The sequence below is a fragment of the Podarcis liolepis genome (assembly GCF_965112155.1).
Source record: "Podarcis liolepis genome assembly, chromosome: Z".
Classification (NCBI taxonomy): Eukaryota; Metazoa; Chordata; class Lepidosauria; order Squamata; family Lacertidae; genus Podarcis; species Podarcis liolepis.
The window spans coordinates 21513021-21539237 of NC_139570.1; the positions used below are offsets into that span (position 1 = coordinate 21513021).

Consider the following 26217-nt stretch of genomic DNA (forward strand, 5'->3'; position numbering starts at 1 on the left):
GAGCATTTATGCAGCAACTTGACTTCAGAGGACAAAATCCAATGAGAGAACATTACCCACCACAATCTCTTCATTGTCATGAACAAGGGAGTGGTTCACCACACCTGCTGTTCAGAAACCTGGGACCTCTGGAATGTGCAAATGTCTTGCCTTCACCTATTTCATATATATATATATATATATATATATATATAGAGAGAGAGAGAGAGAGAGAGAGAGTGTGTCTTACAGAACATCTTTTGATTGGCTTCCAAAAAACCACACACAACTGAAAATCCAAGGAAAGCTACTCACCTTCAAACCCCTCCTCTCTTGTTGAAATCAACTAAGTTTCTTGTTTTTTGCTTGGAAAACCTCCCAGGATCATCTGTGTGTCGCAGCCCCTTTTGTCCTCCAGCACTCATTTGCACCTCCAGTTCCCTTTCCAACTCAGCAGCAGTGACCCTCCTGGCAGCAGCTAGGTAGAATGAGATCCCCCAGAAGCTGGTGATGCCTCTCCACTGAAAGTGGAGTACACAGGTAAGGACAGCACAATGGCAGCAAAATATACGGTAAATACAACAGGTAGAGAACATTAAAGACATTTAATCATTTGATTGTATGAGCTGTAGTCAATTAAACTTGCATAAGGAAACAAATATATGTATGATGCCAAAAACATGCATTCTTTGTTTTAAAATGATGCATGTGTGAGTTATAGCAGGCATAATCTCAAAAGGCACATTCCTTCCTATATAAGACAAAAGAGAAAATGATGCTTATTATCTTCAGTTTTCCTATCTAGCTAGCTTATATCCAATGTTAGCCCTCCTCAGAATTTACCCATTGAAATTAATGAACACAAGTAATTTAGTTCCACTAATTTCAGTGGAACTACTTTGAGTAACATTTAGTTGTTGGTAATCCTCTGGAATTTCTGTGGTAGTTTTTTAGGTTTTCATAACACACACATACACATGTGCACTGAATCAGGGCAATTTCTACTTGATTAATTGAGGAAAGATGCTTTTAGTCTAACAAATTACAGTGATATACTAAGCACTGTAGCCCTAAAAATAGAGTGCCTTGATGGGGCTGAAGGGGGATAGGGGAAAATATTATGTGTTAGGTAAAGCACAGAAGTGTGTCCCTGTTTGTAGCTGGGAAACAGTGGAGAGCAGAAATAAATGTTTTACATATGACTCTCATTATTATTATTAGATTCAAGTGCATACTGGAAATTTAAGCTTGTACAATTAAACTGGATTCAATGCTCTGCATTCCTAATGAAACAAATCCATTTCTTAATATTCTTATTATTATTTATTAAATTTCTATGCTGCCTTTCATCCAAAGATTTGTTACAATAAAAAACACACAAAATACATACCATAATAACAAACAAAAATAACGTCCCCCATAGTGTAAAAGGTCATAGATTGTTTAATTAGCCAAAGACCTGGGAGGAGAGGAATGTTTTTGCCAGGTGCCTAAAGGTGAACCCCCCTGGGTAGAGCATTCCACAAACAGGGTGCCACTGCAGAAAATGTCCATTCTCTTATTGCTATCCTCTAGATCTCTCTCAGAGGAGGCACATGAAGGAGGGCCTCAGATGATGACTTTTAATGACTTTTGCTATTAGGAAAATAATGTGCAAATACTGAAAAGTGTGGGGAAAACAAATAATCAATGGGAACACGTGTAAACACCTGCAAGGAAACCAGGATGAATATTCATTGTCGTGTAACTACCACCTACAAAATCAGAATGAATGCTCAGTAAAGACTGGACATAGTCTAATCACTGTGTAAGTGAATCATAATGAATGGTCATCTGGACTGGAGGAGCCCTGTTTGTATAGTGTGTACCATCACAAATGTGGTACAAACATAGTATTTGTGCAAATCTGCCCAAAACAGTCCCTGCCTTGCATTAGGTATTTCCAGTTAGTCACCCAAGCATGAGTTTTTAAGGTCACTGGGCACAGATTGTTTCAAGGAAATGGCATGGGCAGGAGGAATAAATACTGTTTCTCCTACACCTTTTAGCTCCTACAAAGAAGCTAAGCCAGATGCCCAAACAAGTGGCTGCAGTGCCTGTTTCCTCTGTTATGTCACAGGAAATGGTGGGAGAGAGAATTAATCATAGGAATGGTGCTAAAATTTTTGCTGAAGCCTAGCCATGCCTCAATTGAAAACTAGGGATTTGCATCTTTGGGCCCTTATCATATTACTTTGCGAAGTCATGGTTGGCTGCACACATCTACAGATACCTACAAATGCAAATGTGGGAAGCCTAACAAGAGACCGCAATATTCAGAGAAAGGGAATGCACAGTCAGAAGTGTGAAAATCTGCAGAATGCACATCTCTGGAAAACATACACCTCTCTACATTGCTTGCATTTTCACACATCCAAAGGCAAACTTGGCCTTGATTACAGGGCATCTCAGCTCAGGAAGAGTCATTACAAAGGATTGAGAATAGGCTTTATAAGGCTTACTATAAAGCATCCAGAGTAGTAAACACCAACCTTTTAAAGATTTCATCTTAATGTTGATAAGAACATAAGAAGAGCCTGCTGGATCAGGCCAATGGCCCATCTGTTTTCACAGTGGCTGATCAGATGCCTGTGGAAAACCCACATGCAGGATTCAAGCATAAGAGCACTCTCCCTTCCTGCTGCTCTTAAAAAAACCAACAGAAATCTAGCACAACAGATGAGACCCACCATAAATCAGACCATGTGTGGGTCCTAATCTACTTGTTGGACCAATACTCTAGTATCTAACATGGGAAATGATGTAGGCATTGAGTAATTTTAGCTAAATAGTTATTTATTAATTATTTGAAATATTTATAGATAGCCCCTGCATATAAATTATCAATGTGGTGCAAAACATAAATTCAGTAGAACATGAGACTCTTAATCTCAAGGTCGTAGGTTTGTGCCCCATGTTGAGTAAAAGATTTCTGCATTGCAGAGGGTTAGAATAGATGATCCGTGTGGGCCCTTCAAACTCTACAATTCTATGATTCTCATTTTAATTTATTGGCTCTTGTCCAGTCCTTCACTGCATTCAGGCATTGGTCCAGAGCTTGCACAGCCAGTCCTGATTAAGATGTTATGGAGAAACAGAGCTGTGTGTCATCAGAGTACTGATGACACTGTGCTCCAAAACTCTGAATGACTGCTCCTGACTCAATTATTTAGATGCTAAATAGCACTGGGGACAAAATAGTGCCCTGCAGAACCCCATAGCACAATGACAGCCACCAAGGAGCATTCTGCCAGTGCTCTTTGGACTCAGCAGCACAGACAGGAATTGAAGTAATACAGTGATTCTGATAGCAATCCTGAACAACTGGTCCAGGACACAATGGTTAATGGTATCAAACACCACTTAAAGATTGAGTAACACAGGGTTGCTTTTCATAAAGGAAATCTATCAGGGAGATCAAGGCTTGTTCAGTCCCAAAATGTGCGCTAATCCCAGATAATTAGTACTGCCCAAGAACATTTGCAGTTGCTCTGCCGCAACCACTGCCTTTCACCCAAAAGCAAATATATTATAAGCAAGAGGTGGAGACGAGCAGGATGAATGCGATGGCAAAAGGTTGGAAGGCTGAAGAAAAGAAAAGGGGAAAATGCCAGGGAGAGGTGTGTGGGAAGTTGACAGCCTACAAACATCTCAAAGGATTTCAGAACTGTTGTCTGGATTAGGTAAAGGGCTGGATAAGGGCCAAGAAACTGATGCTGAATCCTGACAAGATTAAGGTGCTGTGGGTAGGTGGTTCTCAGGTCTGGGAGCTTGCTGTTTTTCCTGTTCTGAATGTTTTGGCACTCCCTCTGAAAGAGCAGGTGCACAGTCTGGGAATACTCCTTGATCCAGCTCTGTTAATGAAACCTCAAGTGGTTCTAAGTCCCTTTTACCAGCTTAGGTTAATTTGCCCAGTTGTAGCCATTCCTGGTTAGGGATAGCCTAGCTATCTATGGTGAGTCTTCCAGCCCTGTTAGTCTTCCATTTGTACTGCTGTGGTAAATTATATGTGGGGCTGCCCTTGAAGATGACTTAGAAACTTCAGCATTCTTGAAGCTGAATTCTGCCTGGTGTGGATAGCAGGATGCATATTACTAGATCAATTCATAAAGAATTACATTGTACGCTTATTCAGTTTCAGGCACAATTCAAGGTACTGGTTCTTAACTTTTAAGTTCTAAATAGCTTTGAATCTACTTTACTAAAGAAGAATGAGTTAGTTGTATGCCTGCTGTCACTAAACCTTTCCCACCCCCAATATGGCAAAGATAATAATAGTAACTCACATTGCAGGGATGTTCTAACAATAACTATCAGAATTCATGTGATACTCTTTGAGCATTTGGGGGTAAGTATTATATAAATATTATTCCGCCAACTTTCAGCCAACCAGTGCATATCTTCAACCAGTGCATACAAAATTTGTCTTGTGATACATCACATTTCCCTTCAAGAGCTTATGGAGATAGGGATAATATGGTGTGGCAAAAACTGAACTTTGCATGTGGCGCTAAGCCCAGTGTCTTACTGGTTACCCACCTTGCAATCAGCAGTAAGGTACACAGGCCTTAGTGTTGGAGAAAGGCACTCTGAACATTCTTAGAAGCAGGTCCTTGAAACCTGGTGTGGAAGAAAGGTCCCAGTTTGCATATATCTTTTCACCCATCACTTTTTACTTCAGAGAGGTAGTTGTCTTAAGACTACAAAATCGTCAAAGACTCTTGTTGCAACTTAATTTTACAGGATCTGCTTCCTGTGTTCACTGGGACCTGGTAAGCACATTCTCTAGTAAGTGCATTCATTCAATATAATTTAGGCCACTTTTTGGAGCATAGTGAGCATCTGAACAGGGAGAAGCCATGCAGTACCTAGACCAGTGCTTGGAGACAGTGATGAGATGGATGAGGAAAAATAAGCTGAACTTGAATCCTGGCAAGACAGAGGCACTGTGGGTGAGTGGTTCCCATGTCTGAGAAATTGGTCAATTGCCTTTTCTGGATAGGGTTGCACTTCCCTTGAAGGAGCAGGTTGACAGTCTGGGGGTTTGCCTGGATCGAGTTTTGTCACTGGAGACCAAGGCAGCCTCAGAGGCTAGAAGCACCTTGGACTGGGAAAGCTTGGCCACAGTAGTTCATGCATTGCTTACATCCAAGATTGGATTACAACAATGTGCTCCATATGGGGCTTCCTTTGCACTTGATCCAGAAGGCTGTGGCACAACTGCTGGCAGGAGTGAGACCTTGTCAGCATATAATGCCTGTGCTCAGAGAACTATACTGGTTGTTGACTTGCTACTGGGCCAAGTTCAAGTATGTAAAACCTTTAACAACTTGGGAGCAGCTTACGTGTGAGATTGCCTTACACCATATACCTGACTTGCTTTGATCTGTGGAACTGGCACTGCTACAGGTGCCACATAATACCCATTCTGCACTTGTAAGAAATCCACCTTACGTGTGGCAGCACTTACTGACGTCAGACAGGTGCCTTCACTGTACTCTTTTTGAAGCCAGCGTTTTTTTAAAAAAACAACAACACAAAACCCAACATTCTTGTTTAGGCAAGCCTGCCCAAATATGTAGCACGTTGGTGTGTTTTAACTTGGTTGGTCCTTAGCTTATAGCTATTTTTTAATCACTCTTTTAATATGTCGCAGCTGTTTTATTGATGTTATTGTTTTATTCTTTTTGTAAACCGCTTTGAGGTTTCTTCTTCTTAGTCAAGAGGTATGCAAATTCCACGAAATAACTAAATGGAACATTGAAGGGGGGTGGAAGCAAACGTTTGGAGCTGCAGCCCTAACCGGTTTACTGTGCGGCACCAGCCTTTCAGGGTGCTTCAGTTGCAACAGCAGCACGACTGTCTGAATAGCATCTGGATTTATTTATTTAATTTTTTTTTAAAAAAAGGAAATTGGTTCTTCCACTACTTGCCTGTCGCTCCCCCCCCCCGCTACCCCTTTCACCCAACCCAAAACTCATCTCGAGTATAAAATAGCCTTTATTATTTAAAACAGCCAAATCTCTCTCCCTCCTCTGATCCGAGCAGCATTGCACATTTCGGTGGTGGGGCGGTGGGGGGGGGGGGAGAGAGAGGAAGACGAGATGGGTGGCGGTGGAAAAGCGGCGGGTGCCGACGTCATCGCCACCGACGTCACCTTTCCCCGAGCCCACGCAATCGCTGACGCCACACCTCCCCCTCCCTCCCCAACTCTACCTTCTCACCCCCTCCCACCACCCTACGCGTGATGCTTGCAACTCCCCCCTCCCGCAGGGGGAATTCTCCTCTACCCGGGCCTGACATCACTCCTCCCTCACCCAACAGCCCACCAAAGCAGAGACGCCGGTTTAGCGACGGCCTTCTCCTCCCGCCATGTTAGGAGGAGGAGGAGGAGGAGGGGAGGTCGGCGTAACACGGAGCCGCCCCCGCCTGCCCGGGTAGCAGCAGCAGCAGCAGCAGCTCCTCCTCCTCGACGGGCCACTGCATGGAAAGGCTGGGAGCGATGAGCGAAACCGCAACAGCCTTGGAGGCTTCGGCTGACTAGGGGAAAGGCGAGCGAGCGAGGGAGGGCGAAGCTCCCTCCTTTCTCCCTCCCCCTCCTCCTCCTTCCCGTCCCCTCAGCACGAGGGGAGGGGAAGAGCATGAACGGCTGCCCCGTCCCTGCCCGCCGCGGCGCCGCTTGGGCGAGAACGAGGAGGAGAGGCGGAGGAGGCGGAGGTGGAGGAGGAGCGCGGCGGCCGCCACCAGGACGACGACGACGACAGCCGCCGCCGCCGCCGCCGCCGCCGCCACACAGTCATGGTGCCCTTCGCGCCGCCGGAGGGCGCGGAGGAGCCTCAGCCTGAGCCCGAAGCGGAGCCCTCCTCCTGCCCTCCTCCGCCCCCGCCTCCTGCCGCCGCCGGCCTCATGGAGATCTCCGGCGGAGGAGGAGGAGGCGGCGGCAGCAGCAGCAGCAGCCCAGGCGGAGAGGTGAGGGAGTCCCGGGCTGGGTTTTCTGAGGGAACTTGAGGTAAAAGGTTCTGAGGGGGGATCGGGCGGGCGGGCGGCAGGCAGAGGCAGCGCCGGCTTAAGAGGAGGGGGCGTGCGTGGCGCTGCCGGTGGTGGGCAGTGAGGGAGGCGGAGGGGAAAGTACCGGCTTGCCGCTGTTCTCCCATCCCTCGGTGCTTCGTCTCCTCCTCTCCCCGCAGGGATGCGGGAACCGGTTCCGGAGGGGTCTGAGGGAGAAGGAGCCGGCGGGGGAGGGGCGGCCGGGGTCGTGAGAGGAGTTTCGTGACACCAAATCGACACCTCCCACCCCGTTTTCATGCGTTCCCTACGGTATCTTTCATGCCACCCCCCCTATCTTCCTTGACTCCACCTGGTCCTTCAACTTGCCTTTTGCTTGCTTACCTGCCGCCCCCTTATTTATTTTCAATACCTTCGTTATTCTGACCTGTCCCTCTCCATCATGTCAGTCCTCTATAGATTCCTCCATCCATCAACAGCTGAACTTGCGCTGTCATTCTCTTATCTCTTCTTTGCGCGCATCCTCCGCTCGCCCGTTTTCCTGCCGTCTTGGCTGGCACCTTCTCTTTCCCTTTCACTAACTCCGGCCTTGCTAATTGCCCTTGCCCCTCTGAGAGGACTGAGAACCTCGACTTATTCAAAAGTCGATTTAGCAGCCCCATCAGAGAACGGGAATTTTAGAGCTAACTTACTTTACGCAGTGGAATGCAAGGGAATCCTGAAACGGAAAGCTGTTCCCTTTTGTTTATCTTTTCGATCTTCTCTAGCTCCGAATTCCAGGTCTCTGTTCTTTTACTGCACAGGATCCAGTGAGACCCAAAAGTCTATGAAAACTGTCCCCCCCTTTCTACAACCACTTGGTTTTCAAAAAAAGTATTGCCTTATCATTTTCTTCTTGTCCATCTACCTATTGCTGCCTCAGGTTTCACTTTTTTTTCACTGAAGTACTTTTACCAGATAGATTCCTCTCCAAGGCAGATCCTGTCCACATCTGTTTGTCTTTCATCCTTACCTTGACAAATTAACCTCTGCGTCCTAAAGATGCTCTGTTCTAAACAGTTGCCAGGTGCCTCCATTCTACACTTCTATATCCATCTCCATCTATTTTTATTAACAACCACTTCCTACTTTGTTCACCCTAGTTCTCCTGGTAGTTAATCCCAGACATCAAGGTCTGATGCATCCTTCCTCTACCCTGCTAGCTGTCTCCCCTTCACAACAAGGCACTGACTCTTGAGTTCGTTCTTACTTAACTAATACTTTACTCTCACAAAAATTACCTCTTTTACTTCAGCATTAAAACATATTTGGCACCATGGTGCAGTAGTGAGTTACTCCTCTTTGCTTCAGTGTTTGTTGACTTAAGAAGATGAACTATTTTGAATTTGAAATATCTTGCTATGGTTTGCATCTAATATCCTAATTCTGAAAGGTTCCAAATTGTCCTTTCCATTCCACAAATTTTGTTTGAACTTCTCAAAAGAGCCTGCTGCTCTTTGCCCTTGAGGTGTCTCCTCTAAGTAGCCCTAATGACCTATAGATTCCTGCCATATTTCCTGTATCAGTCCTACCGGAGTGATGCTAACATTCCATTTTAAAAACAAGAGGTGTGGTGACATCTGTCAACTACATAAATTGGGAACAGACATAAGGAATGTTCTGCAAAACTTAGCAATAAAAATAAGGAATTACTAATGACCCTTTCTGGATGTATCTGCTTTGGAAGATGTCATGCTGTTTTTGGCTTAGCTGATTTTGCTTTACTACTTTCAAGCACCTCAAATACAATTCACTATATTTATTACTGTGTTAATAGAGCTCTGGGGGTCCCAGATGGCCTCGCAATGAGGCAGTGCATTAGACTTAGACCTGCATAGCTTCAGCAAGGGTTCTGCATCATGTGTTCTTAAACATAGTCTTGACCCCCCACCCCAAGCTTCACTCAAAACAAGCCCCCACTCCTTAAACATCTCTTTAAGACTGGTTCAGCTTAAAAGTCATTCAGTTGTCCCATCTTGCAGCTTCTTTATCCTTATAAACCACCTGCACTTTGAGCCTTATTTGTCCTTAGAGGATCTAAGAACCTATGTAGTAACTGTTTCTAAGCCAAGGAGAAGCTGGTAAACCTTTTATTCTCTCAAGGGCTCATTTATTATGGAAAACAGCTTGTACAGTGGTACCTCGGGTTACAGACGCTTCAGGTTACAGAAGCTTCAGGTTACAGAGTCCGCTAACCCAGAAATAGTACCTCGGGTTAAGAACTTTGCTTCATGATGAGAACAGAAATTGTGGTGCGGTGGCAGCGGGAGGCCCCATTAGTTAAAGTGCTGCAGGTTTCAAGAATAGTTTCAGGTTAAGAACGGACCTCCAGAATGAATTAAGTTCTTAACCTGTGGTACCACTGTACAAGGTTAGAGTCTTCAAAGTATTGTTGAGATGAATAAAATGTTCTCTGTAAAGTGGTATGCCCAACTTCTATATCGTATACTACCATTGCCAGGATGTTATCAAATACTGTTTGATGTCAGGATCTTTTACATTCTACCAGTTGTAACAGCTTTTGTCAGAATGGCTTTTGTTTGGCTTTCAGTGGCTTAATTTTAGCAGTCTGACTGACTTTTCCCTTTGTCCCAGGCACCATCAGAAGTGTCATTAAACAAACATTCTAGATGCATTAAAATTGATAGTTTCAACAATGTCGGAACACTTTTTTGAAAAAAAAGATACTCAGCAGTTTCATGGTAAAAAAATAAGCAGCAGCTTTTGGAATCTCCTTAGTCCTAATGTAGCTATTGCTGGAAATTGAGTGCATAGTGTGAGTTAAAAAAAAATCACATTGTGCAAGTAATAATATTCTAGTACAGAATACCATTGAATATAGAAACTTTGTGCTAGACCCCATGTTCCTGAGATTGGCAGAAGAGAGTTGAATATATCTGTTTGTAGGGGGGTTATTGTTTTGTTTTTGTTTTAACTACCGTATTTTTTGCACCATAACACTCACTTTTTTCCTTCTAAAAAGTAAGGGGAAATGTCTGTGCGTGTTATGGACGGAATGCCTACGGATTTTCCTCCTCTAAAAACTATGTGCGTGTTATGGTCGGGTGCGTGTTATAGAGCGAAAAATACGGTATTTATTTTGTTCTTTTATCCTGTATTTTTATCTTGTGAACAGCCCTGAGATCGGATGCAGAGCAGTATATAAATTTAATAAATAAAAAAATAGGCCTTAAATGCAAATTTATATGCTATGTTAATGAACATTCTTATCTAAATACTGTTTCAAAAACTGGTCAGACTAGTCTCTGGTTGTTCTTCAAGTGTTTTTATTGGTCCACTTCTATTAGAAGAACTCATTCATTGCTCAAGATGATATTTTTTTATGTTGTAAATGTATTAGACTATAAATTGAAAGTTTATTACTCTGTGAGGTAGGAAGTTTTAAATAACACCAGATTCTATACATGGAAGTAAGTCATACAGATTATGGGGCTGAACTCTAAAGTAAGTGTGCATAGGATTGAAATCAGTGGGATTTAAGCAGCATGACTGTGCAGGATTGTATCCTTAGTGTTTTATACCTTTGCTGTTTATGTGTCCATAGTGCTGTTCCTGAGCACTGTAATTGCTGTGCAATTCTCTATTATAGCAGTATACACTTTGAAATATTTCTGTGATTGAATCCTTAATCATGGTCTGTAAAAAAAGGTAAAGATCAAGGACCCCAGGATGGTCAAGTCCAGCCAAAGGCAACTATGGTGTTGTGGGCGCTCTTCTCACTTTTTAGGCCGAGGGAGTCGGCATTTGTCCGCAGACAGCTTTCCGAGTCATGTGGCCAGCATAACTAAACTGCTTCTCGCACAACAGTACACCATGACGAGTGCCAGTGCATGCGAAAACACCGTATACGTTCCCGCCTCAATGATACCTATTTATCTGCTTGTACTAGTGTGCTTTCGAACTGCTAGCTTAGCAGAAGCTGGGACAAAGCAACAGGAGATCACCCCATCATGCGATTCAAACCACCGACCTTCTGATCAGCAAGCCCAAGAGGCTCAGTGCTTTAAATCACAGCGCCACCCACTCCCCTCATGGTGTATGTGCCCTAGTAATTTAGGAAAATACTATAATAAAATTCATTATTGAGTATCTAAATAAAAACAAGATTGGTGTTTATACTCAAAATTGTTAAAATACAACATAGCAGCATTTGTTTAAAAACAACAACTTTAGCCTTCTTTTAAAGAACCTGTGTGCAAAGTAGCATATTGTTAGGTGCCAGTGTGGTGTAGTGGTTAAGAGCAGTAGACTTGTAATCTGGTGAACTGGGTTTGCATCCCCGCTCCTCCACATGCAGCTGCTGGGTGACATTGGGCTAGTTGCACTTCTCTGAAGTCTCTCAGCCTCACTCACCTCGCAGATTGTTTGTTGTGGGGGTGGAAGGGAAAGGAGATTGTTAGCCGCTTTGAGACTCCTTAAGGTAGTGATGAAGTGGGATATCAAATCCAAACTCCTCTTCTTCTAAAGTAACTCATTAAGTTACTTATTTGAACAAAAAACTAACACGCATGTCACACCTCCGGTAGTCATTACTGTCTCCTAACGTTGCAATCCTATGCATATGTGGAAGTAAACTCCACTGAACCTTGTCAGGTGTAGGGCCAAATTACACATTACACTAATGTGCAAAGGATCCAGTTGCCAAGCAGGGCTTCTAAGCAGTGGCAACAACGCCTAGAAGCAAAAGCATGAAACTTCTGTGGGCAAGGGTTGTGCCCCTCTAGCTCTTGCTCCCCCCCCCCCATATTTTTTTCTGGTACACTATGATCTACTCTGAAAGTTGGAACAGTGGGGGTATAGCTGATGACAAAACTTTGCAGTAGGAAAAGCTTGCCTCTATCCTAAGCATGTCTTAAATACTGTGTCTTCCTGGTGAAATCTGTCTTTGGAAAACCATGGTTTTAATTTACAGTGGTACCTCGGTTTAAGACAGTCCGATTTAAGAATGATTCAGTTTACAAACTCCGCAAAACCAGAAATAGCGTCCCATTTTGAGAACTTTACCTCGGGCTAAGATCGGAATCTGAACAGTGGGAGGGTCCCGCAGCAGGAGGCCTCATTAGGGAAAGTGTGCCTTGGTTTAAGAATGGTTTCGGTTTAAGAACGGACTTCCGGAATGGATCAAGTTTGTAAACCGAGGTACCACTGTATTCCCCTACCCAGAAATCTAGTAGAATGTTCATGCATAAACAGGTGCTGCTTCCGCAGTACCTCCTGTCTCCCCCCCACTCCAACTTCACTATCCTGCTTACTACAGTGGTGCCTCGCAAGACGAAATTAATCCGTTCCGCGAGTCTCTTCGTCTAGCGGTTTTTTCGTCTTGCGAAGCAACCCTATTAGCGGCTTAGCAGATTAGCGGTTTAGCGGCTATTAAAGGCTTAGCGGCTATTAAAGACTTAGCGGATTAGCGGCTAAAAGGCTATTAGCGGCTTAGCAGCTTAGAAAAGGGGGGGGAGCGGAAAAAAATCGGAACACTTGCAAGACGTTTTTGTCTTGCAAAGCAAGCCCATAGGGAAAATCGTCTTGCGAAGGAGCTCAAAAACGGAAAACCCTTTCGTCTAGCGGGTTTTCCGTCTTGCGAGGCATTCGTCTTGTGGGGCACCACTGTATTTGAAAGGTACCAACTGGTACCTGCTAGAAGATCGCTTATAATGGATCATTTTTCAGTGAAGTACTAGGAGTATGGGGCTACTACTATGTACAAATCTGGGAGTTTTAGATTAAATGCTAAAAAATACTTGTCAATATTCCACAAATTGTTAGTTGCTTTAAAATCAAGGATTTAAATGTAAATCAAATTAATCTTATGGATCTTCAGCTATTGTCGTACAGGTTCTGCATACTATCAAAACTACCAGAAATGTTTTGAAATTAACATTGGTTTAAAAGTAGTCAATCTAGAAATAATTTATTAGTCTGATTCTTAATTTTATGTTGAACAGATACATGTATGACACAGAAAGAAACAGATGACATCTCTTTTGAATCTGTGCTAAAATTGTGAAATGTCTGAAATCAGTTACAGTATATTTGTTAACAGAGCACAGATTAAGATTCACTTGTAACATTTTCAGTGTCCATTCTCAGATGCTATCATACAAGTAATGGAGTTTTGCAGGTAGCTGTAGATAGTTATGGTATATTTGTAAACTTGGTACACATGCAACATTTTCAGTGTCCATTCTCAGACATCACTGTTGGACAATTAATGGAGCTTTACAAGTAGTTGCACATTTGGTATGTGGGTGCTGTTACAGGAACTGCTCCTCCTGTAATATTCTGGAGGTGTATGTGTGTGTGTGGGGGGGGGGTTAGACAGGATTATGCATTTAAAATGTAAAATTGATGTGTGTGCATGAGAGAGAGGGAGCGCTTTTTGGTTTAGTTTGGTTTAGTTATTAAGGCAAGACTTAAAATTTCAGTTTCTTTTATTTTATACTTTCTAAAAATTAGAATTGTACGTGGGAAATGCATTCTTCACTCTTTGAAGTTTATGAGGAAGTCAAATGCCAGATTAACATTGTAGCCTGAAATGAAATTATTCAGCCATAACAAAAAGGATGTTTACTTAGGACAATGCTGTTGGATTTGGAGACAGCAAATATTGTCATGAATATGAATTGAACCTTGCATTTTCTGTTGCTTTGCCAGCTCAATGCCTCTTTTGTGTGTGTTCTTATTGTTGAATTGGTGAGAAAGAAGAGCGCATCTTTGGATTATCAACTTTGTCCCTATATTCATTATGTGATAGAAATAAATTCTTCTAGTAGCCTTTTTACAATGGTCTTTGCTTAGATTAATTTTATGAAACTGTTCTCATTTATCTTGGTTCACAGTTCACCAAAACAGATCACAGTTATGGTGAACATCCCTGGCAAAGTTGTACTTTCCAAAGAGTACTCTGTGTGCGCAAGAGAACTTTTAGGAATTTATATCTCTTACAATCATAGTGTCAAATGTCTAATAGTAATAACTCTATATTTGGAAATTTACTTAGGTGCTGTAATTTTAGAGTTCATTTGCCCTCTTTTGAAATTAAGGGCTGAATTAAAAATGAGGGCTGAATTAAAGAATTCTGGATAAATGAGGAAATATTTTTAAAGGGAAATAAATCTTTTTTTCATATTTATTTACCTTCTGCTTTTAAACAGTGACAGTACGGACACTGGTAAGGTACTGTGTATCTTTTACACTTCTATTATGGTTATAGGCCGATGTCTCACATGTGCATGAACATTTACTTGATAGCTCAAGATGAGGACTTGCAGCTGAATGTGTGAAATAAATCCACTGAAAAGCATAGTGTTTAAAGGGATTTGAAAGGTGGTATTTGATCTTTGAAACCTATCATTTCACAGTTCAACCTTCTATATATCTTATTTACTAGATTTGTAATTTGTTATTTACAGATAGTTTTCCAAAATATTATGACATTTATATTTACAATAAGTTCCAGAGGAAGAAGGGGGAAAAGGGCAGCCACTTCTATTGCCAACTTTTAAATTCATTAAATGCTGAAAAAATTAATTTGACTAAAGTTAGACTAGATTGGGAAAAAGTTGCTGCAGCATCATAGGTGAATATTAGAGCAAGCATTAGTTGCCCCTATACAAGCAGCAAGAGGCAAACTACCTCACTTATTCCCTCTGGCTGGGAGCCACAGTGCTATCCCAGGTATTGGTCGATTAAAGCCAGGGGAAGCACCTTTGAAAGCCTCAATGATTCAACCAGGGAAGGGGTACAATACTTGCATTACTTATTCTCTTCTCCCCCGGTCCAAAATATTGGTGGACAATATTTGGTGGTTATGCTTTGCCCCTTCCAATAAAATTCTAGAGTGGTGGGAATTTTGTGGAGCTAGGTTAAAAAGTGCAACAACCATAGTTTTCTAAAGCTTTTGAAGAAAGGTTTTCTCAAGCTTTTGAAAAAAAACTTTGATGAAGCCATAGTGACACTCAAGCTCACACTGAAGTCCATGTGTTATACCTATTTTCAGGCAGTGTAGTTCTGAGTTTTGGGTTTTGTCTAAATCTGAAGTCCATGTGTTATACCTATTTTCAGGCAGTGTAGTTCTGAGTTTTGGGTCTTGTCTAAATCTGACCTGTTGTTACTTACTCTATAGATTCCCAGTTTGTGTTAGCAACAACACAATCCTGTCCAGTGCACGATTTGTAAAAGAAAGTATACAGAGTGTCCGCAGGCATATAGATATAGGTCATCCTGTTGACATTGTGTACCTAGAACAGGTGTGGGGAAACTTAGTTGCTGAACTACAGCTCCCATCATCCTAGTCCATTGACCATGCTTGCTGGGGCTGTTGGGAGTTGTAGTTCAGCAACATCTGGAGGGTCAAAGCTTCTCCATACCTCACTTAAACTTTTAAAAATCTATTATCTTCTTCAATGGGGTTGTTCTATGATAGATCACAACTCCTTCAAAACATCTGTGCTATTGACTCTCAGACCTTGAGATTGTTGAAATATATACATTAAAAAAAATCAGTTTGAGTCGTGCAGCAAAAATTGGGTGTACTAGGCCATTTTTTAAAAACAATGTGGACTAAAGTTGTTTCAGGGGCCCTTCTGAGATTAGGGGCCCTGAAGCTTAAGCTTCATTAGTTTCATAGTACGTCCCCCCCCCCCACATACAGGATACATATTTTAGAGGCCTAGAAGTGAGAGAGTACCCCCAGACTGTGCACCTGCTCCACCAGAGGGAGTTGAACCAATTCAATACAGACAACTGACTATTTCTCAGATCGAGGAGCCACTCACCATGCCTCCGTCTTTCCAGAATTCAAACTCAGTTTATGGACCCCAATATGAGGAGGGGGGTGTTCAATTAATGTTGCAGAACTCTCTCTTCCATATGAGTATTTGTTTTCACTAGCCCCTTGTTTGTCTCTGCATAGAAAAACAATTGCCCTAACCTTTCAGTTTGCTGGAAATGTGTCTTTATTGGGGAGCTAATGTATCAATGGATTTAGGGTTTCAAAACAAGAAATGATTTTTTGTTGTGCCAGAAGAAATTTAATGTATATAAAATAGATTATTTAAAACATATTTAGTAAGAATAATCAAAATTTATATAAGCTGCTACTACTTACGGGGTAGATTGGGCTGGCATCTGCAGAAAGGTATTTTATTTTAGGTAAATGCTTAATTGCTTTACGTGTGAATGTAAACACAAGAGGCTTTTGAGACTTGCTGTTTTATTGATAGCAAGCATTTAATTTGTTCTTTGCGGTGATTGAATGGTGCTTTGAATATTAAGCTTTTGTTGAAAATAATAATCAAATAGTGGACTTGGTTTACATGATAATTTTGTTATGTCTGTGTTGATAATGAAGTTAGTTGTTTGAGACTGAAAAGTAATATTCGAGCAACCAAATCCAGATATTAGAATGCAGTGAATGTGTTTAACTTCTTTCAGTAGAAATTAACTGCTGATGCTTTTGAAGCTGTTCAGATCAGTTGGTGGTGGTGGCAAGACAAAGCACACTTGCTGGGCAGACCTCCTAAGGCAAGGGTGAGGAACCTCTGGTCTATGAACCAATCTTGACCTGAAAGACCATTTCCCTTAACCATGCCCATCCACTGATGTGACTGATGATGTTAGCTGATGGGTGGGAGGTCAGGGTTTAATTTTGCCTTGGCTGCATGCCCTGCTCCCAGCAGGGAACAAGCTTGTGTGGGCAAGGCAGAAGGATTTACTCTCCACTGATCTGCTGAAGAGTGGGGATTAAAATGCTTTTCAAAAGCACTGTTTGAAGCAGTTCCTACACTTCTCCAGCAGTTGGCTGAGCAGCAGTGGTAACTGTGCTGCTGTCCATGTATGGTCTTGCCAGAGAAGTGCACAAACTGCACTTTTGAGAAGTGTTTTAAGGCAGTCTCTATACTCCTGTTTCATCTGAAGTGGGACTGCAGGAGTTGCCTTAACGTGTTTCTCAAAAGCACTGTTTGAAGTATTCTCCCCTTCTTTAAATGAAGTCAAAGTTTAGGGCCAACTAGATGTTACAAGAAAAATGTTTGGTTGTCAACACAGTCTTTCTGTTTTAATGCTGGAATGCATTTTCAAGGAAGACTTTGCAGGTGCAGGAGAAACTAAGTGCCCTTCTTACTCACCAGTATACTTTGGGAAGTCTATATGATTCCTGTATTTGCTTTTACCTTATTGAAAGTGTGGCATGGCCATGTATTTTCCAAGTTTGCCTTTGGGCACTTTAAAAACTAGATCTAAGATTAACAGTGCTACCTGGGAGACAATGCTCAATGTGTGAACTGAAGAAAGTTATCTTTGCTATAGCATAACACATTCTACACTTTACTAAACTGAAAGTGTGAGAAGGATTCAATGAAGTAAACTTAGAGTCTAAATAGACTTACACCGTTTTTGGAGAAGGAGGCAGGCAAGATCCTTACAAATCCCGCCGAGGATTTGTGCAACAGATTGCAATCTCCTGTTCCCAGCAACACTCAAACTCAATATCTTAGTACAGGAAGCCACACAGAGCTTCAGATATGGTCTGAGCACAGGCGCCAGGAATGCCTTGTAGTGGGAAATTGTCTGTGTATTATTGCTGCTCAACTGGGAATTCAGCCTGGCCACAGCTTCCACAGAGAGCAGTAGCTGACTGACTCAGCAGTGGGCTTCAGCAGGTGCCCTCTGTGTTGACTGCTGATGCTGGGACTGAATCCAGATTGGCTGAATGAGAAGAGTCTCCCCTTTTTTCTTGCAGTGGAAATAATTTCCCAAGTAATATATATCTTCTCTTTGTAAGTGTATTAAATTTTATAATTTTCCATTGGAAAAACATTTGACTAAAGAGTTCAAATAGCCATTCAGTCCCATAGGCAAATTGCTATCTCTTATCCTATGCTGCCTCTCAGGGTTGTTATGAGGATAAAATGGGGAAGAACTTCTCAGGAAGTTTTGTAGTTTTGTTGTAATGATATATATGTATGCACACCACAGGAGGGTGACTTGTTTGGTAATTAATATAGCAAAATGAATAATTGTCTTTAGCAGGTTTTTCCAGTTTTTAATTATTACTATTCTACATGTCGGAGCAAGTGCATATCCTTGTTTGTATGATTCAACTGTTTAATCAAATTTAGCAACTCGTAACTTAGCACAGTTACGGCTCTTATTAAATGGAGGCAATTGTAATAAAATTAGATTTAGTAGAGAACTGCTGTAGATCTGCTTTGCGTGCAGAAGATCCCTGGTTCAGCTCCTTGTGTCTCCAGGTGAGGCTGGGAGAAACTCAATCAAAAGCTTTGGAAATCCTCTGCCAGTCAGTGTGGACAATACTGAACTAGATAAACCAATGATCTAACTCTGTATAGGGCAGTTTCCTTCGTAGAGGCAGACCCTCTGAGCCATCTTGCTAATTATCTTGCTTTCAAACAGGCGATTCTGTTACAAAACATGCATACATGATTACTCATTGAAAGCCATATTCTTCCTTAGCTGTTGAACTTTTAAGAATTTTTCTAATGCTTCTTCATAAATTTCCTTCTTCTAGTTAGAACCATAGAAGCCATATGGACAGACAGTTATTTCCCCTTTTTATGACCTTTACCTATTTGAAAACTGTCAATTGGGTGATTTGACTTTTAAATCAAGGCAATTTAAGTAATTGATTAAAAAGAAAAACAAAACAAAAAATAAATCAGGTTCCAACTATAATTCCAGAACAGGAATCCGTACTAATTGGTGTTTTAATTTTAAAAATACCCATTTGACATTATCTAAAGTATTTATACTACCCAGAGGTATAAATAATCTGAAACTTCTGGTCGTTCAGCTTTATGTCTTTTTCTCTGCAGAAAACATGCATTTTTTAAGAGGAGTTAGGCAATTGTACATTATTGAAATTAATGGGGGAAGTTAAGATTTCTGCCCTTCTGAGCAGTGTTCTGGAAAGGTTATTAAATAAGATATTTAATTAGGGATTATGTGATGACCAGTACACTTGTATTGGATATATTCTGCAATTCTATTCAAGTTTTCTGTTTAACCTCATTTTTCATTTATTTCTGCAGCTGAATGGCATTAGAGTGGTGGATGAACCTATGGAGGAAGGAGAACCATATTCCTATGAAGTAAGTTCATGCATAAGTTCTTAAGGGTGGGAATTGCCATCAAAATATTTTGAGTTTCATGTTTTCTTTTGGATGCTTTATTTAGGAACCAAACTAGGAGAAAACTTGGAGGACAAAATGAGAGGTAAAAGAGAAGTAATAGAAATTTACCCTGCTTCTTCAGTAGAAAAGTTCAGGATTTTTTCCCCTATGTGCCCGAGTGTATGACATAGGTGATGCACATAGGTAATGTTTAACCTTGCTTGAAATAGTTTGACTTTCAAGATTTGCAGTATTGATGCAAATCAAGTAGTATTTTTAATGAATTTTTGTTCCATATGTGTTGGATACATATCTGATGCTTGTTTGGGTGAGGAAAGCCGTATACTGGCAGCAGGCAGCCTGAATGACATTTTGTTTCAGAAGGAAGAAGTAACTACAAATTATTATAATTTTTAGAATCTATTTTTATTGTTACTGAAAGCAGTCTTGAAAATAAATGCTTAATACTTAATAGTTCACAGAACTATTTTTTGCCTGCCTGCTTACATGTGCTGGTTAGTCATTTATAGCCTTAACAAATGGAGAGGGCCTGTTATGCAAAGCTCTTGCTGATCACTTGGAATGGAACCATGCTTATTTGCCATAGGCAATTTAGATGGTGCTAGTTACAAGCCTGGTTGAAAGAAAAAAATAGTTCTTAAAATGTTTTATCATAAGACACTATGTTTTTAGTGGCATTTGTTTTTATCTGTAAGCTGCCTTGAGTCCCGCCAGGGAAAAAGGTGAGGTATAAATAAATGAATCACCACCATCATCATCATCACCACCACTTTGGAATGCTACAACATTTTCTGATGTTTAAATTACTTTTGAGCAGTACCAGCCAGCCTGAAATAGACTCAAGTGTGTTTATGGCAAATATGTTAATTTTATAGGCATTCTGTCCAGTAAAGGTATACAAACAGTGTTCTGGATTGTATTTAATTTCCTTAGACTTTCTGTGTGGTGTTACTTTGCTCTGATTTTCATTTGACTGATAATCATATAGTAAAGTCTAATGCCGTAAATAATTTCCAAATTCTTTCTCAGGGGATCCAGTGAAAGTATTTTATTTTAAATACTGTTTTTTGTTTTCTAATGATTGACCTGTAAGCAAAACTTCTAGGTCTCTAACATCAGTACTGGCATCTGAGTGATGTGCTATTGGGTCTAATTTTTTTTATTAGTTGGCTTCTTCTTTGGTTTATATATTAGTGCTATATATAGTGACTACATAAGCAATCTATGGAATGCAAAGCCTGGGTGTTATCTTGGATATTAGGCAATGAGTGCTATCTTGGATATTAGGCACACATGATTCTGAGTATTGCATACATTAAGAGCAGGATTCCTCAACCTGGTGTCTTTCCATCAGCTTGGCTAGCTTTTTCAATGGTCAGGGATGATGGTAGTTATAGTCCAGCAACATCTGAAGGGGACCAGGTTAGGGAAGACTGTTGTAGGGGATGTTTCATATTCCCCATTCCTCTAATGTCTGGCAGTATACCTTATTTGCACTTGGTGGCAATACACAGATTGGCTCAGATGATGTGATGGCATGAAATATCATTTACAAACATTATGATTGCTGAGACAACACAGAATCCTTACAGTGCATATTTTGTGAAGGGAAGGGAAGTTGTTAGTTTGGAAGGCATTGAAACATGGACAAAGGCAGAAAAAGATTTCTGTGTCTGACTGGAGATAGAGAATATTTGAGACATGTCCCCAGTCCAGTTTTCAATATTAATAAAATGTAATTAATACGTTAAAAGCCACACAAGCTTAAAATAAGAGCAGCCCAGCCCTGGAGCTGGTCTTTGCCTGCCTTCCCCTATCTCTGGAATCATTCCAACAGGGTATTTGGTGGGTGAGGGGCCATTCCAGTAGGTGCCTAGTGTTGTGAAGTGCTTTATAAATAACTGTCAGTACTTCGTTGCCTCTGAAAGCACTCCCCTTATCCTGGCATATGTTATCCATTAGGTTGGCTAGGGCAGTTTCTGTGCCAAGAACAAGCCTAGAACTAGACTGAAATGAAACGAGACAATCAGTTTCATCCTCTTGCTCAAGTAGCTTGCCTAAGAAGGTGATTTGTGGGTATTTTTGACCAGCTGATGATTGGTTAAAATCTTCAAGGTTTGAAGAGAGTTTCTTCATTAGTGGTTTTACAACAGTCTTAATCAAATATGCTGATGACATCCAACTCTAAATTTAAGTTACTAAGTTTCCAAATGCTGTTATCTTTGTCCTAAATCAGTGTCCAGAAGCTATGGTCAAGTGGAAGAGGGGTAACAGATTGAAGTTGAATTCAGACAAGTAAGAAGTGATGATAGATCTTCCTATAATTTATGGGGTTGGAACAGCTTTGGAACCTGGGAGTTATTTTTGATTCAGTCCTGCTTTTTGATAAGCAGCTTGCTGTTGTAGCCAAGAGTGCTTTGTTACAAAGTGCAAAAGAGATAGCTAAATTTAGGTGAAAGGCAACTCTGAAGAAGTCTAGAATTGAGGAATAGTTCTATGCTGGGGATGGAGAGGAACTGGAGTCAAGAATAGAGTAACTAAAGGAAGTAGAGTCGACTTGGCAGCGGGCTGTATAGGAGCGGATGTAAAGCCTGGGTAATATAAAAGGCTGTATGAACAGGAAAGAAGTGGGAAAATAAGAGCTTTGGAGGACAGGGCCAGGTGCCAAGTAGTCCTAGGATTGTGGACTCTAGATCTGACGGAACTATTGTCTCACATTTGTTAGAAGGTGGCTTCTGCTAGTTGTGGCTTTTTTGTTACTGAAGCAGTGTGATAGAGGCAGCAACCATTTTAGGTGTGTCCAATTGATTTGCGACTGCCAATGCACAGGTCCTTTTGGACCTGGAAGAAGGCAAAATGAGGGCCGAATTGGGGCAGGAGGTGCTTATCCATGTTCTGCTGATATGTGTGGGGGCCAGGAATGGAACCTCCGTGCAAAATTGTTGCCGCCTTTATTAAGCTGCGGACTCCTGCTTATTAGTAGTGTGCTTCATTTTAAAACGAAAGAAGTCTTAGTTTAGGCAAGGAGAGTATCTGCATTAAAAACACACACACCATAATATTCATACCTGATACTTTATTTTACAAGCAATAAAATACCACATGCAGTTCTAAATTACATAACAATGAGTATTCAAGGAAACAGTGAGTGAGGTTGGTGTTTATAGGTCATAGGGCAGACAGAGCAAGTTCTTCAAATCAGGACCTGAAAAGGATGGATGACTTGTTCATAGCTTGGTTGCTCAACTTTGGCTGTGATGGTGGTTGTGTGATCTGATTTTTTTGGCTTTAAAGTCAGGGTGATCTGATTTTTTTGGCTTTAAAGTCAATATGCAACGGTAGCAGCCAGAATATTGTTAGCGCAGAACTGGAAAACACCCAACATCCCAACTATCAGAGAATGGCAAATTAAGTTATTCGAGTATATAGAGTTAGCAAAAATGACACAGAAGATCAGGTATCAGAAAAACACCAAATTTATTAATGATTGGAACAAATTCATTACATACATGGAAACAAATTTAGGAAATATTAAAATTACAGTATGGGTAATATCAAACCGGCGATGTAGAGATAAAAGTGGTAAAAAGATTCTGCAGAAGAAAACATTGGGATACAGCTCAAACCGTGGTGGAGGGAAGTCAGTTCAACAATACAGTATGAATCTAATGTTTTTGTTATGTGACTTTGTATTTTGCTTTATTTCTTTTTTTCTCTTTTTTATCCTTTTTGGATTGTTTGTGGGGGGTTTTTTTGTTGGTGTATATGTCAGAAATAAAATAAAAAGAATTTTCAAAAAAAATAAAAATAAAGTCAGGGTGGGGGAAGAAGAAGAAGTAATAGTACTGTGGGACCAGCTTGACAACCTGCAGCAGAATTGGTACAATATTCTGGACTACCCCCCTGGACCTTCATTTATGTTGCAGATATTCTGAATTGTGACATCTTAATTAAGGGGCTGGAGTAGAGAAACTAAAGGAAGTTGGCTTTAGCAGATCAAACTTGTAGTTAGATGAAGATAGGACTACAATAGCAGGAAGAAAGTAGAAGACAACAGAGGTTTAAAGAGCTGTAGTCCAAGGAACAAAATGTGCAGAAGGCTAAATCTGAAACAAAAGTCAAGTGATTGAGAGCACTATACTGTTGATAAAACCTGGTTTCTCTCCCTGATACTTATGCTCTGCTTCTTTTGCTGCTGCCCACACTGAACAGCTGTTGAGTGACCAAGTTCTTTTCTTTTGTTACATTACGGGGTTGCTACTCAATTCTTAGGATACACTGAATGCCGTTTTTTCAAATTAATGAATATAACTGAATAGCACATGGGATCTAAAATTACTCAGCCAGGACCTTGGATTTATATTACAGGAGACTATTCCATGGACAATTGTATGATTGCTTTTTCCTGTTGAATTCTTATTTAATGACTGTTGCCAAGTTCCACAGAAACAAATTGTGATGTCATAGGATAGTAACTTAAGGTGGAAGAAGAAAATAGAAACAGATGAATGACTAAAATGGTTTTTCATGCAAATGTTCCAGTTTATTGAAATATGAAAACAGCATTGTTGAATGTCTTGTGTGTGGCATCAGTAGCTATTGAAGATTTTATTAGAGCTTATTGATATGACTTCTGTTTTTTCTGTCACTAGGCAACATGAATACTAGCATTTTAACTGTTTTTTCCTTAAGAAAAGGAGGGATGAATTTTTAATATGTGTCAGGACAGTACTTAGATGCCTTCTAATCTTATGTGAGGGAAAGATGTCAGCATTTATAGACAATTGAAGTTCTTAGTGGTGTTTATATCTTCAGTGCATTGTTGGAAGAAACTGAGTTCTTTAAAAACAAAGCAGATTTGTTGTTACACATCTTAAATATTCAGTTTTGAAAATGTAAGCCTTTTATTTTCTATATTTCTCATCACTGTGAGGAACTGGAACAGTTATTCAGATACTGAGGTGTCTAAGGTATTTTATGCACATTGAGGTAATAACTTGCTTTGTTGATTAATACCATCTTTTGAAATTCAAGCAGTAAATGTCTGAGAACATTGTATATATTCATTATCTACTATATATTTTGGAAAGTGTTTTGTTTATTCTCCATGTAGATGCCTCTTGAGCTATTATTGCTAAACCATGAAGGCTTCTGAGGTGAGGGTGGTGGTTTTTGTTGATGTTGGAACACTGGATGCCATTTTGAATCAAGATGGCAGCTTGAAACATGACTTTGGTGTAACTTCACTGGATTTTCAGTGCAGTGGGTGCAAACTGCACCAATTTCATTCTTGGCACAATTGTTCCTGACATGGGAGCAGCTATTTTTTTTATCAACCTTGGAACACTGGATGCACTTTCAAATTAGGATGATAGTCCAAAACGTGACTTGGGCACGACTTTGTCTGATTTTTCGTATGACTGGTACAAACTGCACTGATTCAAACTTGGCATGAAGGTTCCTGAGGTTCGGACAGCAATTTTTGTTAATGTGGAGCTTCTGGCTGTCATTCTGAATCAAGATGCTGGACAGAAACATGACTGGTGTGATTTTGCCCAATTTGGCGTTAAGCATCCATTTGTATGCCTCTGAAGATATTGTTACCCAGTTTACCACGACTTTGCCAAATTTGAACCAATAGTTCCAACCAGTACTAATTTGGATGGCTCTGAAGACAGCATTGCCAAATTTGGCAGGACAGTTGCAACCTATGCAGTTTTGGATGCCTCTGAAAATATTTTCACTGAACTTGGCATGAGGATTCCCAAGGTGGAAGAGGCAGATTTCCTATGTTTAGACACCAAGTGCCATGTTGAATCAAGATGGCAGACCAAATAAACGAAATACTAGCATTCTGCACCAGCTGGAGCTGCTGAATCAGACCCAAGGGCAGCCCCATATAGAACCTATTAAAGTAATCTAGCCTTGAAGTTGCCAATGTGTGGACGACAGTGGTTAAGCTATCCTTGTCCAGGAACAGCTGTAGTTGGCAAACCAGAGGAAAGTGGTGAAAGGCATTCCTAGCCTTCTCCTTCCCCCATGACTATGAGACTGTCATCTCTGTTTTATTCACCTCGTTTCACACCTAACTTCTAACCACTTAGCCTACTTAAACTGTAAACACTTTGTCAAACATTTTACCCATTTAAGCAACATTTTACCCATAGTCCCAAACTTACACTACCTTGCACAGTGATTTGTAATTTTACGTTGATAAAACATGCAACATGCTTCATATCCTAAGCATTTATTTTCTGTTTGTAGACAATGAATTACTCTCAAGGTCTGATAATCTTGTTGCTTCCTCACAACCAATATAAGGATCTGCTAGAGACTATGTCTCTGAGAGGACTTGGACAATGTTGTAACCATTGCCTGCAGTATCCTCCCCACTGTGGTTCCCTAAAAACAGGAGCTTTTCAATAGAAAAAGGAACAGTCTACTATGAAAGGATCATAGAGGCCTGAATTGTCCTTCCCATTATTATTATTATTTAAATATTATTTATCACTGCTCTTCACCAGCAGGTCTCAGGGTGTGTTACAACACTTTGAAACTCGGAATTAAAAACAATTAAAACATTCTACATTCACCAGAATAGGTGGGTTTCTGTAAACATGAATCTCAGGTGCCAAAGGCCAGGGTAAAGAGGTGTGTCATCAGTATTCCTGAACAGTTGTATAGTGAAGAGGCCAGACAGTGGTGGGGCTCATCAGTGAGAACGATGAGACTGCTTATAGGAAAGAAGTACAGGGGTTAATTCAATGGTGTAAAGAAAATAATCTTATGCTTAACACCAAAAAAAACCAAAGAACTCATAATTGACTTTAGGAGAAAGAAAAGTGTAATTTTACCATTGCACATAAATGGCGAGGAAGTGGAGAGGGTTGGTAGTTTTAAATACCTGGGCATTTATATCTCGGAGGACCTCTCATGGACTGCAAATATTAATATGGTTGTGAGGAAGGTGCAGGGGAGGTTGTAT

General features: G+C 40.8%; 1 protein-coding gene and 1 long non-coding RNA gene across 6 annotated transcripts in view; one reads left to right on the top strand and one right to left on the bottom strand.

The window, feature by feature from the left end:
- Positions 1–299: 299 nt before the first annotated feature.
- On the bottom strand, positions 300–8215 carry LOC310698123. 2 transcript variants are annotated; one of them, XR_014521341.1, is made up of 3 exons: positions 7436–8215; positions 4558–4638; positions 300–500 (listed from the first exon to the last, which is right to left on the bottom strand). It is a non-coding gene; the product is annotated as an uncharacterized lncRNA (long non-coding RNA). The 2 variants fall into 2 exon arrangements; XR_014521342.1 differs by lacking the exon at positions 7436–8215 and adding an exon at positions 7151–7333.
- RPS6KA6 (ribosomal protein S6 kinase A6) overlaps positions 6227–26217 on the top strand; it is a 63520-nt gene continuing 43529 nt past the window's right edge. For 2 of the 4 annotated variants that reach the window (XR_014521287.1, XM_083484707.1), the window contains exons 1-2: positions 6227–6987; positions 19131–19190. Coding sequence is in view for 3 of the 4 variants with exons in the window: in XM_083484707.1 (XP_083340833.1) it covers positions 6817–6987; positions 19131–19190 (231 nt within the window). In the remaining variant the exon portion in view is untranslated. Of the gene's footprint in view, positions 7028–18221; positions 18333–19130; positions 19191–26217 lie in introns of those variants that run through there. The other 2 variants (XM_083484709.1, XM_083484708.1) reach the window with 2 other exon arrangements.